Source organism: Rousettus aegyptiacus, unplaced genomic scaffold, assembly GCF_014176215.1.
Source record: "Rousettus aegyptiacus isolate mRouAeg1 unplaced genomic scaffold, mRouAeg1.p scaffold_m13_p_6, whole genome shotgun sequence".
In the NCBI taxonomy this organism is placed as follows: Eukaryota; Metazoa; Chordata; class Mammalia; order Chiroptera; family Pteropodidae; genus Rousettus; species Rousettus aegyptiacus.
Window position 1 is genome coordinate 77,960,261 of NW_023416309.1, and position 12,316 is coordinate 77,972,576.

The 12,316-nt window shown below is 47.8% G+C and overlaps 1 protein-coding gene across 4 annotated transcripts in view; it reads left to right on the forward strand.

The window, feature by feature from the left end:
* The window catches only part of SLC43A2 (solute carrier family 43 member 2), a 35,103-nt gene that overhangs the window by 19,771 nt on the left and 3,016 nt on the right, over positions 1-12,316 (forward strand). For 3 of the 4 annotated variants that reach the window (XM_016138937.2, XM_016138934.2, XM_016138935.2), the window contains exons 6-13: positions 2,918-3,010; positions 4,424-4,557; positions 4,644-4,846; positions 5,287-5,433; positions 7,421-7,432; positions 8,056-8,194; positions 9,522-9,651; positions 11,554-11,627. In XM_016138937.2, coding sequence (XP_015994423.1) covers positions 2,918-3,010; positions 4,424-4,557; positions 4,644-4,846; positions 5,287-5,433; positions 7,421-7,432; positions 8,056-8,194; positions 9,522-9,651; positions 11,554-11,627 — 932 coding nt within the window. The remainder of the gene's footprint in view (positions 1-2,917; positions 3,011-4,423; positions 4,558-4,643; positions 4,847-5,286; positions 5,434-7,420; positions 7,433-8,055; positions 8,195-9,521; positions 9,652-11,553; positions 11,628-12,316) is intronic. The other variant, XM_036223925.1, reaches the window with a different exon arrangement.

Here is a 12,316-nt window from a genome sequence, read left to right on the forward strand (position 1 = left end):
TACAAGCAGAACTAGTCTTGGATTTCCCCTGGGACAGGTATGGCCCCAGAGATGCCTCCCCTACAAGGCTGCCTTGCTGGAGTAGCCAGCATGGAGCAGCCTAAATATGTGAGCTCAGGACCCAAAGCATGTCCTCTGAATCACAGCATTCCTGGAGGGCATGTGTGCAGAGAGTAAGAATGGGTGCCTGTAGTGCTCACCAGGGTGTACCCAGGAACTAATGAGCGCATCACATTTCCTCTATCTCCTGCTGGGGAATTTCTATATGCTCCTTGTCCTCCTCTGACCCTCTCTTTGAAGCCTGAGTGGACCGAGGGTCCACTCTTCCTGGAGGCTGGAAGAAGAGCTCTTCATGTGCTGGGAATTCTTTGGGGAACTTGGATGGCCATCCTGACCTCATGCCATAACATGGCTTAGTTGGACATACACTATAGATTTATTGATGTTTCTTTATAATCCTGGGATCCCAAAACATTTTATGTTCCTTATTCATATCTTTTTAACAGTGATATTGAGGCATGATTCACATATCATTTAATTCACCTGAAGTATACAATTCACTGTTTTTTAGTGTATTCACAGAGTTGCGCAGTCATCATTATCAGTTCTGTCACCCCGAATAGAAACCCTGTACCTATATTAGTATCATCTTCATATTTTACTCCCAGATTCCTCTACCCTAGCCCTAGGCAACCACTAAACTATTCTCTGTCTCTATGGATTTGCCTATCTTAGACATTTCCTATAAATGGAATCATACAATATGTGGTCTTTTGTGATTTGTTTCCCTCACACAGCATATTTTCAAGATTCATCCATGGTGTAGCATGTATCAGTACTTCGTTTCTTTTTATGGCTGAATAATATTCCATTGTGTGGCTAGACCCCATTTTGTTTATCCATTTATCCGTTGATGGACACTGAGGTTGTTTCCACTTTTTGGATATCGTGAATAATGCTGCTATAAACATTCATGTACAAGTTTTTATGTGGACACTGTTTTCATTTCCCTTGGGTGTATATATACCTAGGAGTGGAATGACTGGTAACTCTGTTTCACTGCCAGACTCTTTTCCAGAGTGGCTGTACCATTCCACCAGTAGCGTGTAAGGGTTCCAATTCCTTTAGATCCTCAGAACCTTTGTTATTATCTGATTTTTTTTTATTATAGCCACCCTAGAGGGTATGAAACTATCTCATTGTAGTTTGGATTTGCATTTCCCTTATGACTAATGATATCGAGTATATTGTCATGTGCTTATTGGCCATTTATATATATTTTTTGAGAACTGTCTATTCATATCTTTTCCCACTTTTAAAATAGGTTATTTACCTTTTTATTATTGAATCATAGGAGTTCTTTATATATTCTAGATATAAGTCCCTTATCACCTGGGTCCCCAACCCCCCGGGCCACAGATCGGTACTTGTCTGTGGCCTGTTAGGAAATGGGTCTCATAGCGGGAGGTGAGTGTCTGGCAAGCAAGTGAAGCTTCATCTGTATTTGCAGCCGCTCCCCAGTGCTAGCATCACAGCCTTAGCTCCACCTCAGATCGGGCATTAGATTCTCACAGGAGCACCGGTCCTTGGTGCCAGAAAGGTTGGGGACCGCTGCCTTTTCTTTTCTGTGCATTGTCTTTTCAGCTTCTTGGTGGTGTCCTTTAAAGCACAAGTTTTTAATTTTGATGATGTCCCTTACTAATTTTTTCCAGTTTTATTGAGATATAATTACATAATTATATTAGTTTTAGGTGTACCACGTGACGATTTGACATATGCCTTACTCATTTTTATTGTGGGCAAAATAGGCAGAAATGATGAAGAGCAGGTGTGTAGCCAAGTTCAAACTGCTTCTGCTCAGCAACAGTGCGTTAGCTTGCATGCAGCCATCATGTGTTCCATGTTTGATAAAACCCCAAAATGATTACAGAAAAGTGGGGGAGGATGCCACAGATTAAGTCTATAGAAACAGTCTGCATTCAACAAAACAGGTTTGGCATAGCCATCCAGAGAGTGATCCTCAACGTCAGGGACGTTGTGGATGTGGGTGGGAAATCCTCGCATCATGGGTGCAATCTCTCGAGGCTTATGAGAGAAGCTGTGACTGGCTGTTTGGGGGATGCACCTTGCCCCACGTCTTTTTGAATTTGTGACTGCATTATCCTATGCCTGGATTTGTGTGGAATAGCTTCAAAGTGTATGTCAGATGGCCCAGAATGAGCTGACATGAGATATAAAAGAGCGGCCTTGCTGGGAGGAGACCCTGAGCCTTTCTTCCCGTTGATCTTGTGCTAATTGTTGGGGCAAAACACCAGGTGGAAAGGGAAAGCCCTCCTTGCATTTAGAAATTCAGAAGCAGAAATCCCAGTCCAGATCCTATATGAGCCCTGAGGGAACTGTAGAATTCTGATTGGCACCTTCTAGAAATCTCTCTCAAAACCGAAAGCAGCTTTTGCTGACATCTGGTCCTTCTGGGATGCTGATATTTTTATTTATAAAATGACGCTCATCCCAAAATAGATTCTTATTTTTAACAGGCTTGCTCCCTTTGAGGGATGCCTGAGGCTCCCAGCTTTGTTCACTGGCATCTTTGTGTATTCTGCAAAGACAGGAAGGTCCCTGGCCTCTGCCGGAGCAGAGAGGAGAGACACTTGCCAGACAGGAAGTCCAACAGCTTTGTCCTTACATCCAGAGTCCGAATTCTGTACTACATGTGTCCCCTCCATTTACCAACCTCAGTCCTGGAAGAAAAACTTTCAATTAACAGCAATTACTCTCTGGACTAATTCCCCTGTGAATTACACAAGGAGAGTACATAAAAAAGATACCTCTGAATACCTTGATCCTCTCTTCCCCTCTGCCTTTATCCTTCCTGTCTCTTTTCTCAGCTGAAGTCTCCCTGTGGTTTGTCTTGCAGCTGCCCAACATGTTTGGTGACCTTCGGTCCACATTTATTGCCTTGATGATTGGATCCTATGCTTCCTCAGCAGTTACCTTCCCAGGAATCAAGGTGAGGGTGTGGCCAGCCAGTTTACAGCACATTTATTTTGTACAGAGGCCTCTGCCAAGGCTTTTTCAGCCGTCTCTGAAGACAGAGGTGGTTGTGGGTGCCAGGGATGGCCCCTCCCTACCACCCACACCTGGGAGGATGCATCTGGATACCATGGGCATAAGAAAAGAAACCCACTGGGCTGTGGGGGATGGAAAATTCAAGCATATCGCTACAGGGTGTTACTGTAAGCTGCCTTTGCATTTCTGGGCTGGGGTAGAGAAAAGGGGTGGGTCAGTTTGCCCCCATCCTGAGCTCAACTCCAGTATCCTCTCCCTCAGGTCTGTTGTCGTTGGGCTATTACTCCCCATTAGCCAAAGTGCTGCTCTCAGCCAAGTTGGTTCAGCTGTTTCCCTCCTAGACAGGATTCTGAGCCCATGAAAAGTCACACAGGGTCAGGATGAAGCAAACACCTCACAGTCAATCAGCTCCAGTTCCTCCTCCAAATCCTGTTGCTCCTGCCAGAGCTTCAGAACGGCCTTCTCCTTCCTCTGGCAACAGCACCAAGTAAAATCCCCTTTCCTGAGGTGTATAGTGGGGAGGCCATAGATGAATAGAAGGAGTCACAGATATGGGCTGGTCACCTGGGAATCAGGTGCTTGGAGGGTGTAGGGCCAGGCATCATGTAGACTTTTAGGATTGTCATACTCCCGAAATACAGAGACGCCTACCTGTGCCTCCCCCTCCTATCTCAATGCCTAGCTGCTAGTCCCCTTCCTGGGGAGCTGTCGACCAAGTACTATGGGAACTCTTGTGCTGGAAATAAATGGTAATAATGACAATGGCTAACTTGCTCATACTCAGCAGGCTTCCCCCCCACCTTGCCTCTCAGCACTTCACCAGGATCATACCTGCTTAACCGCCACCAGAGCAGCAGGAGGGCACATGCTAGTGTTACACCCATTTCACAGAGGAGCAAAGTGAGACAGTCATCTTTTCATTCCTTGAGTATTTTTTTGGCATCTTCTATGTGTGCTCTTTAAGGCACTAGAAAAACATCAGTAGTCAAAGCTAGCAGGTTTCTTTTCTCAGGGATTAGACTAACAATGGACAAGTAAATGGATCAGGACACCGATATTCTCAGCCAGGGCTGAACCAGTGATACGACAGTGATGGGGCTGGTCAGGGAAAGCCTCTCCAAGCAAGTGACATCTGGTCCGAGATTGAGGGGGTTGATGACATGCCAGGGTGAGTTGGGATAATTGGGATGCAGGTGTGTGATGACCAAATGCCCATGCTGTGACAGCGTTGTGCTTCCTTATGCAGCTCAGCACGGGAGAGCCGGGCTGCCAGAGTCTCCCTGCCTGCTGCCCACCCTGGCTTTCCTGTGCTAACTCCACCCCCGGCCCTGCCCCTACCCCTTGTGCCTTTCAGCTCATCTACGACTTTGGTGCCTCCTTCATCATCATCCTTGTGGTCTGGGCTGGCTGCTCTGGGCTGGTTTTCCTCAACTGCTTCTTTAACTGGCCGCTAGAGCCCTTCCCGGGGCCAGAGGACATGGACTACTCGTAAGTGGGCATGCTATCTGTCCTGACCCCCACCTACCCTAGCCAGGGCCCTGGGTGATGCTGACAGACACTCCTGTGGCCTCCAGGGTGAAGATCAAGTTCAGCTGGCTGGGCTTTGACCACAAGATCACAGGGAAGCAGTTCTACAAGCAGGTGACTACAGTGGGGCGCCGCCTCAGCGTGGGCAGCTCCATGAGGAGCACCAAGGAGCAGGCGGTGCTGCAGGAGGGCCACAAGCTATGCCTGTCCACCGTCGACCTGGAGGTGAAGTGCCAACCAGATGCTGCAGGTACCCACCTTGAAGCCCTCACTTTCCAGGCCTGCCCGAGATGTCATCCACATCCCTGAGATGGGGAGAGGGTAGCCGATCCAGATCTGCAAGCCTGAGCCCCAGCCCTGGCTGAGGGCTCTGTAGGTATTGTCTCATTTAATTCTCACTTTATTTCAAAAGGGCAGGCAGCACCATTCACCCTGGTTTACAGATGAGCACACTAAGGCTCAGAGATGGTGAGGGATTCACCAACTTGTTTTGCACAGCTGGGTGACCTAAACTCCAGCACCTACACCTTTAACTTTACCTGGGCCCATCCTTGCATCCGGCATGGAGTGATTTGGTCAGCAAATCAGCCTTCCCTCCCCATACACTGGGCCCTGGATGGCGGTTAGGCTGTGGGCTGAGGTGGTACTGGCCCTGGTTCTCCCTGAGCATCTGTGGCCTTCTCCCCACAGCGGCCCCCTCCTTCATGCACAGCGTATTCAGCCCCATCCTGTTGCTCAGCCTCATCACCATGTGCGTCACGCAGCTGCGACTCATCTTCTACATGGGAGCCATGAACAACATCCTCAAGTTCCTGGTCAGCGGCGACCAGGATGTAGGTAGGTGGCCCCTGGACCTTGGTGCACAGCCCCACAGGAGGGCACCCCCGAGTGGTGGTCACTCCTTCCGCCTGAGGTCGAAGGCCTGCACAGATGTCTGGAAGGTGTTAAGCTGGGCCAGATCAACAGGGCTGTCAAATGACAGAGTCCAATGGACTGATTTCTGGTCAGAACTTTTTCATCATTGCCAGCCCCAACTGTTCTTTCATGTCCCTGTTAGTTTCCCGGTTTAGGAGGGATGGGCAGACTAAAATTGCTACATGTGTTTGGGGTGTGAAGTGTATATTTTTCATTGCCTGAGGGGGATGGTTGGCATGTGTTTATGAATGAAAACATTACACAGAACAAACTACTCCACCTGAGAGCCTGTTGAAAGACAGCCAAGTAGACCCGACCCCAAGAATCCTCCTGGGAAACTACAGGGTTGGTGCCTGGAGAGACTGGGTACTGAGACAAGGAAAAGGGGCGCGGGGTCACCGGACCGTTGTGGCTGGAGACTTTGGGGCATTTGGGCCTGCACTGGAATCTGAAGCAAAGCCAGGCAGAGGCTTCCTCATGTATGTAATCCAGTTGAGACTTGTTGAGTCTGGTAAACAAAACCGATAACCCACACACCACTTTCCCAAAACAGCACAGAAGGTCTTTAGCAGATTAGAGGTTTTGATTCTACAAAGAAAGTCAGTACTTCCTCAGGGCCTGAGCTGAGTCAGCTTTAGTCATCCCTAAACAGGACAAACACATTTGGTAAATCCTTTTTATTAGCAGTCTCACTGGTGTGCAGCTTTTTGTTTTGTTTTGTTTAATTCCCCTAGGTATTATAAGAAATCAAATACAGTTTATAAAGGAGATAAGAAATCCAGCCTTAACTAAAGGGAAAGATGACAAAGGAACCCAGACAACACTGGTTCCACTGTGAAAATGGGTGTCCTGTGGAGAAACATTATCATGTGCCCTTGCAAAATTTCATAATGACTGCTGACAGAGTAAAGGCCCTAAGACCACCCTACAGGAAAAAATAACCTATTTAGCTTTATTGAGTCCAGTGATGTTCCCCCAAATTTCTACTACAGAAAAGTTTTTATTATGTAATACTCATTAAAATCTTTGGACAGAACTTTGGGGAAACTGATCTAGCATGTCTAAACACTCTCTATTCTAAACTCTCAGGCTCAGAGATATGGTGACCCTGAAGTGTGCAGAGAAGGGTCCTCACTGGCCCTTGGAAGGCAAATCTCCCTGCTGCTGAGTCATGGCCTTTTATTTGAGTTGTCTGAGAAATCTTTTGTTGCCCAAGAGGAATTTTTTCCAGTAGTTTCCCACATTCAAAAAGTCAATTTCAAGAAGTAGAGGAAATTGGGCCAGGAAATTCAATCTGCAACTGATAGGACACTGGTTTTCCCCCATCCTGCGCCTGTGAGCTGTTGTACATGACATCCACAGTGCCAGCTATGCCCAGAGGGGTGGCTTCAGGGTCAGGGAGTGGTGGGGTGGATGGGAGACTAGCTGTGGCTGTCTGGGGAGACTCAGGTGTCAGATGCCTGACTAGGGGTCGGAGTGGATTGTTTGGCCGCTCTTGCTCTCGGAGTACAACTATAACAGAGCAGTGTTCCTGAGGGGCCACACGGCAGTGAGTTCTGCCAGGTTTTTTGCACCTACTCTACTTCTCCATCACGGCCCTTGGCAAGCCACAGGCCTGATTTACCAGCCTGCCTGTGACGAGGCACTGGCTGCACATGGCTGAGGCCTCAGCAGACAGGAAAATGTCAGCAGGCGCCCATGTTGGACCCTTCCTGCCTTCTCGCCCCGAAGCCTGGCTCAAGCTCAGCTGCACATGGGTGCTCTGAGAGTCAGGTCTGGATGGGAAATGGCATGGGTGCTGGGCCCAGAGCTAGTCTGCCTCCTTGCCCCATCTCCCTGTAACAACCTTCGAGATTTCTGCTGTTAACCTCACTCCTTTCTGCTTTTTCGCTTTGCTTCCTTGATGCAGTGATGGCTACTGGTAAGCAGTGGGGATTATTGGGGAACATTGCAACATCCCCTCCCAGCCAGTCTCTATTCACCCAAGAAAAGCCTTGCCTTGAATTCCAGACAGCCCTTTGGGCCAGAGCTGTAGGTGGAGGCGGGGCAGTCAACTTTCAGTTTCTATTTACCCAAAAAATCCCATCTTAATTTTAAGATTCTTTGAAGATTGAAGCCTTTACGTGAGAACCCCTGTGAGTGATGCCTTCCTGGTATAGTTCTAGAGGCAGAAATATACTTCCTGGTATATTTCTAATAATGTCCAGTATTACACAAAACCTCAGTCCCAAGCATTGGGGATTTTGTGGTTCCCAAGTTATAGAGACTTCCTGGAACTTCTGGTGGAGGCCATTGTGACATACTGGATTTCAATAGCTGTTTCTTGGAAATGAGCAGGGCATTTGGGGAAGCAAATAGGATGCCTACCTCTTGTTCCAGCTTTGATTTCAGAGGTTAAGGTCTCTGGGCTCCCTTCAAGACCCACAGTGACAGAGGGGATCTGGGGAAGACCCCAGAAGGGCCCATTGGGTCTCAGACTTTGTCTGGCACTGCCCCAGGCCTCTGCCAGGAGCCCCCCATGACACAGCTGCTCTTCCTCCCCAGTTAGCCTCTACACCTCCATCTTCGGTGTGCTCCAGCTGCTCTGCCTGCTGACAGCCCCTGTCATTGGCTACATCATGGACTGGAAGCTGAAGGAGTGTGAAGATGCCTCTGAGGAACCCGAGGAAAAAGACACCAACCAGTGCGTAGGCAGGGCCTGTGCCCTGGCCCCCAGGCACCGATTCAGATATTAGGCAGGGACAGGGTGGGTGGTTTAGGTTTTAAAGTCAGCAAGAGAGACCGGAGAGGGTTGTGCTTGAGGCTGCTCTCCTAAAGGCTCTAAGACAACTTGTTCACTCAGCTGAACGTACATTTTGGTCTGTCACTTCTTTATTTGGTAGGCTGAAGCTTGGGAAGCACTGGGTTAGATGAAAGAAGGGGGAAACCGGAGGAAGGTCTGTGCAGACACTTGATATCAAACCGTTCTGCTTTTAACACTGCACTCAGATCCTTAGCACGAGAAGCATAATGGGTGAAAGATCTTAAAGCAGTACTGCTTGCCTACAAGACTGACTCCACTGGGTGAGAGTAGTAAGTTGTTATAACATTAATTGGTGTTAATAAATTTGTTCATGATCGTGAGCATTAAACAAGGTACTGGAGCCCTACTTTATGTAAAGGCTGGGGTCTAAGATCAGAGGATGAGTTCAGTGCTGTCTTCTGTGACTCCATGTTAGTATAATAAGCTGCTATTTATTTTACCAGGCCCTGTGCCAAGCACTTAATGCACAATATCTCAGTTAAGTCTCATAACACCTCAATGAGGTATGCTAGTGGGAAGTGAAGCTAGGAGTTTGAGTAGCTTTCCTGAGGTCACACAGTTAGGAAGTGGTGGACTTGGGACTCCCTACACATCTCCCAGCACTTGACATTCATTCTTGGATGTCATACAGTTGTCCATGGGATGTCTGTGTGGGTGGTGAGCCTAGAATCAGCAATAGTGAATTCACAATAAAATAATTACAGAGAATGCTTTGTTATCTAGGTCAGGTCCTACAGCCAAGAGGTTGTTTGTGCCCATTCCGGTTCCGTCTGCTGTATATTTGTTTTTCCTTCACCCCTTCCTGCCCCCCAAGGGAATATCCACTCGCTCCCTTATTTAGCTTATTATCTGCCTTATCTTCGGCTCCCTGCAGGATTTGGGTGAAGTTGAAACCAATGACAAAGTGAGGCTTTGCCGCATCCTAACTTGGGCATTTGAGCTCAGTCTGCACTAAAGCAGTGCAGTGTCTTGATGACCATCTCGTATCTGACCTCTCCACTGAGGTTCACTCTCAATGCTCAGTTGAGAGGATGCAGTGGGTGCATCCCTAGTGCTGGTCTAGCCCCGACAGTTCCTAAAACGTGTCTGGGTGGTTTCTGAGTCTCGAGTTGTCCACAAGCTATGACTCCTCGGGCCTGAATTCCTGGGAGACCCCATCTTCCTCCAGGGAGCTCCCAGCTCCAGGGTATATTTCATATTTCCATAGAGGAGAGAAGAAGAAGAAACGGGACCGGCAGATCCAGAAGGTCACCAACGCCATGCGGGCTTTCGCCTTCACAAATCTTCTGCTCGTGGCCTTCGGGGTGACCTGCCTCATTCCAAACCTGCCTCTGCAGGTGGGTATGGGGAGAGGGAGCTGCCAGGTAGAGTAGGGGACAATGAGACTGAAAGGTACATGGTGTGTTATGAAAGGCATCAACAAAGAGAATGGTGACTTTTCATTTACTTAATTCAACCAGACAACTAACCAGCCCACTGTTAATTACACTGGGCCTCTTACCTGCCAGGCTGTGTTCAATGCCAGGAGTAAACTATAAATGACACTGGGATTACCTTTCACAGAAGACATTTCTTTATGAAGACATATTGTTCCTCTTGGTCTTTTGAGCATTTGCATGCCATGAATACCACCATCATATTATTTTCCAGAACTATGTCGGTTAGTTGTGTGTGGCTCCTTATTTTGCATTGCTCAGGTAGGTGAAATCTGATGTCCAAAGAGGTGCGGCTAATCTGTGGTGTTGGTGGGAACATTTGTTCCTCAGATATAAGAGTGCCTACAGGGTCTCTACATTGTAGAGAGTGGAAAAAGATTGTCATAATCACTTGGCATCTGGGTTCAAAGCTTAATTCCATTCCACAAGATTTTTGATGCTTTTGAAATCTGACTTTGGCAGAGATTGCAAGTGAGGTAGATGTTGTCACTTGCTGACTCCACCCTTACATTCATGAAAGTGTTCTAGCCCCAACCCCCAAGTTTATGAACTTTGAAGGGATGTGAGGGATGGCATTGCTTCCAGATGGGTGTAGCCCAAGGCCCGATGGTATCTTGGGCCAGTTTCAGGAGGAAATCAAGAGTCTTTTCCTTTTTACAAGTGGCCACATGTTGAGGTCTGTTGAATACCCAGATGAGTACCACGCACAGGCACTATCACTCATATTTGCTGACAGTGTGCGTGCAGACCAAAATAAACCAATGGAAACTTGTACCAGCTCCAGGTGGAAGTGTTATTACCTCCCCCGTGCCCTCTCAGCCTCCTAGTGAGCACCCTCTCTGCAAGGCTAACAGACCCTCGCCCTGACCACCCTGTCTAATCAAAGAGAAATGCTTAGTAGGGACAGTCATCTGCCTTTTTTTTTTTTTTGAGTTCTCATTGAAACAAAAGTTATGAAAAGGCAACAAGGCATTTGAAGTGGAAAGGGGGAGCCTGTCCAGGTATGTGCCTGCACATTCTGGAGCAGCCCTCTTTCAACACCGCAGAAAGTGGCCCCTGCCCCCTCCACCACCTACATTCCTGGGAGCAGGTCCTGGCTGCTGAGGAGGATGGCAGAGCTGGGTATGAGTAGCAAGCAAAGGGTCCTGGTGACAAAGTGGACAGCTCTTGTGCCTCTCAATTATTAACAAGTGCTTCTCAGGGCTTGTAAGCCTGCCTGCAGCGGCCTTCTTAGGAAGCAAAACTTTTCCTAGGGAGGGACAGTCAGAGCCCAGGTGATTAGTGATTTCCCTAGTGCTGCCAATACGTATTTAACAACAGACTTTTAAGTTGGGCTGGGGGGCGCCCTGATTTTTAGCATTTGCCAAGTTTTGTGGTGTAAATGCTCTCATTGCGGCTAATTTCAATCCATACAATATCACTGACTAGAGTTGGAAATAGAATCACAGTAACACACCATCTCATGGTAATTCCGCTATATGTATATACAATAGCCATAAAAAAACCCTTAAGAGCACAGATAATAGTAAAACATAGGAAATTAATTAGGAAGTGATAAGTTTTGAATATTCATTACCTTTTTTAAAAAATATAATTTTTTTAATTGTAAATTCACAAAATTTAAGTTTTAATGATGACTATTTAATAACGGGCTCGTGAAATTCCTGAAAATTCAGTAATTGGCTCTGGAGAGCTGGTACAAGCCAGGGTTCCCATTGCTCAGGATCCCAGGAACTGCTGGGTGAGAGGACAAGGTGAGGGTCTTCACAGTCTTCTGCTCACACTCTGCTCTCCCTTCCTCAGATCCTCTCCTTCATCCTGCATACAGTTGTGCGAGGATTCATCCACTCTGCCGTTGGGGGCCTGTATGCTGCTGTGTAAGTCCTGGGAGCTGCAGGTGGCCTGGTGATGGAGGTTGAGGGAATGACTTGAGGAAGGTTCATGATGGGACTGAGATCCTTAGGGGATCCAGTCTGCCTTCTCAGGGTTCATCTTCTTGCATCAAGGGACAGGTGCCAGGGTTTTGGTTGAATGTGTCAGGGGAAAGCCATACTTGGCAGGAGGTGGGTCAGTGGATAGACCGTTGGTACCCACAAGTCTTGGCATTTAACATGAAGTCAGTTCTCCCAACCGGAGTCATTGCCTCTGTGCAGCTCATTATTGTCTTGGGGGCTACTGCTCAGCTGAGTCCTAGGCTGCCTCTGGGAAGGTCAGGGGTGGGTTCTGGCTGCCCAAAGCTAAATGTTGATGTTCAAATGGCCCTCAGCAGGGGAAGAGATATGGATAACTGAGCCCAGGATGTGTCAGACAGTTCTCACTCAGAATCTCACGGCACCTGGTTCTGCCCTCAGCTATCTCAGGCCTTGGCTAAAATAAAACCAGCCGCCTTTTCCAATTGTCCACCCATACATGAGGAACCACAGTGTTCTTCCTCCTTGGCCAGGACTTGGCTCACAACCTGCAACCCAGACACCATCCTCTGCATCTGTGACCAAAAACCAGCTTGTTTCCCACTAGGAGCCCCTTCCCACCTCTGGGATCCTAAAGCCTGATGTTTTCTAAGATG